Source organism: Chaetura pelagica, unplaced genomic scaffold, assembly GCF_000747805.2.
Source record: "Chaetura pelagica isolate M959 unplaced genomic scaffold, ChaPel_1.0 scaffold159, whole genome shotgun sequence".
Lineage (NCBI taxonomy): Eukaryota > Metazoa > Chordata > Aves > Apodiformes > Apodidae > Chaetura > Chaetura pelagica.
Genome location: NW_009954555.1, coordinates 2889023 through 2894272, shown reverse-complemented (window position 1 = coordinate 2894272; position 5250 = coordinate 2889023). Strand labels below are relative to the sequence as shown.

Genomic DNA, 5250 nt, shown 5'->3' with positions numbered 1-5250 from the left:
CAGGGGGAAAACAAGTGACACATTGTTTCTTGCTTCCTTAATCCTGTTCACCTCTCCTGGATGTCACACTAACTGTGGGTATAGAGCACCAGCTAGCCCTGGGAACAGCTCCTGGCTGGGGTGGCAAACACGGGGTCTGGGAAGAGCTCAGGAATTGAAGTTCCCACTTCATGCCACTCTCCCCCAAGCCCAACAGCAGAGGAAGCACAGAAAGCAGGAGCAAAGCCCTGGCATTTAGCCAAAGGTCCTCTCTTTAAGTGCAACTCATTTGCCTAAGTTTATGGGCTGCAAAATAAGGTGTCTAGCAGAAAGTCCTCATCACACCCTCGCTGCAAAGCTGCCCCAGCTGCACAGGCTCCGGGGAGTGTGGCTGACGTGAGAGCTTTTCCACAAGGGAAGCGTGGAGCTGGGCCGCGTGTCGGTGGTTTGTGCTGGCCAGCTGCCTCTCTGCTATAGCCTGTGGGCACACGCAGCCTGCTGTGGTGTTTCTCCAGCACCCAGAGTGATTTATGAGCAGTACAGGGAGGCTGACCTTGGGAGGGAAAGCTCATGCAAGGCTCGTGCTGTGAGGCAGGGACTTTGACACTTCAGCTGGTGCTGAAGTTGCTGCAAAGCTGCACATGGAGGAGGCTGGGGCCGCCTGCTCGTCTCACTTCTCAGCTCTCTGGCACATTCAAACATCCCTCGTGCTCTCAAGGACCACTGCACGGGGCTCCTCCAGGCTCCCAGTCCTCCCTAAGGCAACAGCTCCCAGTCCATGGGACGGGGCTGAAACACACGGGGGCTGGAGGCCCACCTAGGGAAGCACAGCAGCATCCCACAGATAACACAGGCTGGCTGCAGAGAGCCCCTCCAGCCCCCCCCAGGCACGGTGTGAACCCACTCTCCCCAGCATCTTCCCCCTTGCTGATTTACACCCTGCCCAGGGCTGTTTCCCACCAGTTTTGGGAGAGCCCCATCAGGGCAGGCTCAGCCCCTGCCTTCCCTGTCCCACACACAAACTTGGCAACGGCCTCTCCTGTGGTTTGTATGAAACAGAAGAACAAAAAGGAGCAGGCTATTCCTTCACACACAAACTGTAAGGCTCAGCATCTGCTGGCAGGGAAGGAAAGGAAGTTAATTTGCAGAAGCCCCAGGAGAAGGCTCCTGTGCCCTGACATGCCTGTGGAAAATCAGGTTCCCACTGCGGTGTCACAGGCTGGTGAATCACCTCCCGGCTGCAGAGAGCCCTGCCATTACCCCAGTGTGAGACGCCTGGGGACCCACGCTCCTGCACCGTGGGAAGGGAACATTGCAAGGACAAGGCAGACAAATCTGGTTTAAGGTTTCAAAAGAGATGAGTTAATCTGAGAGCCCAGCCCAAGGCCCCCTTACGTGGTGCCCCATTCCCAGGAGCTGCAAACAACATGTTCCCGAAAACAAGCTCTGACTGAGGTGTGTCACACAAGCCACCAGCTGCTGGAAAACACCCTCTGCACAGAGGAGAGCTCTGACTGGCGTGTGGCCTTCCTCACACTCTGCTCCTTGGAGGCACAGCCAGGGGCATGATCTGTGGAGGTCTTCCCAGGGGTGGCCCTTGAATTAAAAGCGACCTGCATGGCCGAGGGCCTGTGGGGGACATGGTGAAATCAGGTGAAGACAGAAGGACCCCATGAGGACACACAAGCCCTCAGTGTCTGCAGGGTTTCCTTGTCTCCAGCCCCTCTCTCAGTGACTAAGGATGCTCAGCTCTGCTCCCTCATGTGCCAGCCGTGCTGCACCTGCAGGTTCACAGACAGTTCAGTGCACTTTTTGGCACAGAAAACAGGGCCAGAAAGCCCAGGGCTGCTGAACAGCCACTGCAGCGATGTCAGCAATCAGGCTTAAGGGCTGTTCAGCCAGCAGGCAATGCAGACACAGCTCCCAGAGCCCACAGTGCCTCTGCCTGGCAGTGCTGAGGCTCCCAGCGTGGTTCCTACAAGCAAAGACACACCAGTGGGCTAGAGCAGCTGGTCTCACAGCCCCTGGGGCACTCAGGCCTCCACATCCTTGTTGGCCTTTCCACTAGTGTGCCCAGACATTTCTCCGGGCCCTTGTTCTGCAGAGGGAACGAGCAGGCAAAGGTCCCTCCTCTCTGTCCCCCAGCCAACAAACTGCCTTTGTCCTTACCCACCAGCACCAGATGTGCTGCCTGGATGCTACCTGCTGAAATTTCAAGTGGTCCCACCAGGCAGGGCCTGGGAAGCTGCAGAGGGACTCTCTGGAGCTGTTCCAGCTCCTGACTCAAGCAAGCGAGCCAGGCTCCCTGCCAGCACAACCACACAGAGCCATGCCGGGCTCCCTCCTCCCAGAGACTCAGATTCCTTGGCAGCTGGCTCCTTTCCCCACCTCGGGGTTTTTTTTTTGTAGGAGGGCAAGGTGTTTCTCATGGGAAGATAGCTTGCAACATCCCTCTGCCTACTCACCTGCCAGCTGGCAAGGGAGCAGCACGGAGGGAAAGCCCTTGCCAACATGAGGAGCATGAAGGGATGCAGGTGGAGGGGAGCAACGAGCCAAAGAGGTGCCAAAGTAGCCACTGTGGATGGGTGGGAGAGAGCAGGAAGGTGCCCCAAAATCCACTCACCTTAAAGCAGAGGCTGTTGCCTTCCTCAGAGACTATCACCAGCGTGGATGGGTAAAGCACCAACAGCCGGTCATGCTGCTCCTTGGGAAGGAAAGAAGAAGAGGGTTCCTTGTGGAAGGGCTGGGATCTGGAGAGCTCTTTGCTTGGTCTCTCTGGCAGCAGCCTGAGGCAAGGGCTCTGCAAACAGCCAAGCTGCTTCCCTGCAACCAGGTTCCACTGGCCATTCCCAACAGCTCCAGCTGCCAGCCCTGTCCTGCAAGCACTTATGAACGTCCCCCAGGACCACTGCTGGGCCACAGGAGCTGCTTCCATGTACTGGGATGTAGGTAAAAGGGCTCTTCAGGGCCCTGTTGGATTGGTGGTAGCAGATAGGAAGGATTCTGCACTCCATTCATTGCCTTTTCTGAGCCATGCTGCCAGGAGGCTGCTCCCTGGAGATGTGTCCTACCTGGAAAGGCAGATGCTGAAGCTTCACTTTGGAAACACAGAGGACATCACCCAAGGATTCCCGCTGGGTCCCTCTCCACTCCTGGACAGGCATGTTCTGCACAGACCAACGCAGCTCCTCCTTCCCCATGGAGCTCTGCTTCCAGTCATTCTAGGGACAGGAGCAGAATGAAGATGCAGGGCAAGGCATGTCCTCCCCTAAGAGTTTAGCTGGACCATCTCAGAACACTTCATAAATCTCTGCAGGAGCCAGTTTCCCATCCAGGACTGAATAATCACACTTGGTACCTAGTATCATCTGCACATTGGCTTTCAAAGTGGAATTTCTCTGTTTTACAAGTGGGGAGATGGAGACAGGGAAGAAACTAAAACACCCCACAGAGTCTGCAAGAGAAGACAGGTCTCTTGAATCTGGTCCTGTTTTCCAGGCCCCAGTCCCAGTCTCCTCCTTCAAGTGTTTTGTAAACTGGATAATTGCACAAGCAGCCAACTGTGTGACAATTGCTCTGAAGCAAACACAAAACTCTTGCCCCCTCAGAGGCTGGGTTGTTGGTGTCCCTTTCAAGCACACACAACCTTGCAAAGCATTTCTGTTTGCACCTTTCCCTGGCAGGAAACTGCACAAAAGGCATGCTCCAAAATGAGAAGCTGCAGGGGCAGACACACACAGAGCAGAAACACAGCAAGCTGCTGTCAGGTCTCAGCAGTACAGAGCACCTTTGGGGTTCCCATTCAGACTGAAATCCCACACTCAAACTGAAATCCCACATTTGCTCAGGGGCTAGCTGCACAGACCTGAGCCCTTAGGGGCATCTGAACATAAATGCACAGTTCCTCCATGGGCAGAGGAGGTCAGCATGAGAAACATCCCCCTTCCCTGTCCCAAGACACTAACCTGAGAGAGGAAGGACAAGCCAAGGCTTCTATTGAGCTGGATCTGTTTCTCCAGGTGATAAAGCCACTGCTTCAGCTCTGACTCAGTAGGGCAGAACACAATAAGGGGATTCAGTTGAGGACCTGGATATGCAAGACACAAGATGAGTCGAGCAGATAAGGCCACCCATTGCAGCACCAAGGAGTAATCAGCTGGCCAGAGCTGTTCTCCTGGGCACATCACACCCTGGGCTGCCGGCTCTGTTGTCATCATCTTCCCTCCTCCCTGCCACTGCCTGGAGCATGTGGCCTCACCCCAGGTTGCCTGCTCCAGCCAGCACCTTCCCACTGCCTGCCCAGGCAGCCACAGGTAGCTCTGACCACCAGCCACTTCTTCGGGCCGAGAACAAACATCAAAGACAGCACAAACATCAAGCTTTGAAATCAACAAATTGCAGTTTTTTGAAGTCCCTCTTTGTTGTTTGTGAAAAGCATCTCTGAGACTATCCCTGCTGCAGACAGCCCAACTCAATGCCAGTTTCGTGCTAGTTCTTACTTCCACTTTGGCACTCCAAATGTAGAACATGGGGAGCCTTCTGACACTGTTTATTTATTGCTTCACCAAAATCCGTGCCAGCCACGCTGCAGCAGCTCTCAGACATACTCTTGAAGGGAGGAACAGCCCCATATCTTGTTGATTTTTGTTTTGAGTTATCTTACCCTTAGTAGCACGAGCAAAATAGTCTCACACACCCTCTGCTACTCACTACAGACATAACCTCGTGATGTTAATAATAATTTCTGGCAGGCTGCAGAATGTATGTTATGATTAATAATTTACTGGTGACCTCATGTTAAACTACACTTGGTGCACACTCAGGAAGATTCTGGCTTTGCGGGACTTAGAAGTGTTCAGATAAGGAAGTACCTGGGATAAGCCTGGTACTTTGCCCTTCTGTGGAATCCTTCATCCTGTATTTTGTGCATTATTTATGAGCAATCGTTAGTTAAGACACTGAAACACCTCTGGCTGTTAGGAAATGCACCAATACAGACAAAGCAGAGGTAGGGAAGCTGGGGCAGAGACTCCCTGAGTGACTTGCCATAAGTCACTCCATTCAGGCCCAGTACAGTAATGAGGTGCTAAGCATGACTGGGCATCCCAGTGTCTGGGTACCATCTTGTCTCCTCTTGCCTTAGTTTCCCTGCCTTTGCAATGGAGATAAAATGATTCCCTACTTGCTGGAGCTGCTGGGAGGGCACAAAGATGCTAATCTAGATGTTTTGGTAGCTCTAAATACTTCCCTGGGCATCTGTGCCCTTATACA

General features: G+C 53.7%; 1 protein-coding gene across 1 annotated transcript in view; it reads right to left on the bottom strand.

Moving 5' to 3' along the window:
- PLEKHN1 (pleckstrin homology domain containing, family N member 1) overlaps nucleotides 1-5250 on the bottom strand; it is a 19949-nt gene that overhangs the window by 5114 nt on the left and 9585 nt on the right. Inside the window, exons 6-8 of the mRNA XM_010005257.1 lie at nucleotides 3945-4066; nucleotides 3051-3200; nucleotides 2603-2683 (exon numbers count right to left, since the gene is read on the bottom strand). Coding sequence (XP_010003559.1) covers nucleotides 2603-2683; nucleotides 3051-3200; nucleotides 3945-4066 — 353 coding nt within the window. The remainder of the gene's footprint in view (nucleotides 1-2602; nucleotides 2684-3050; nucleotides 3201-3944; nucleotides 4067-5250) is intronic.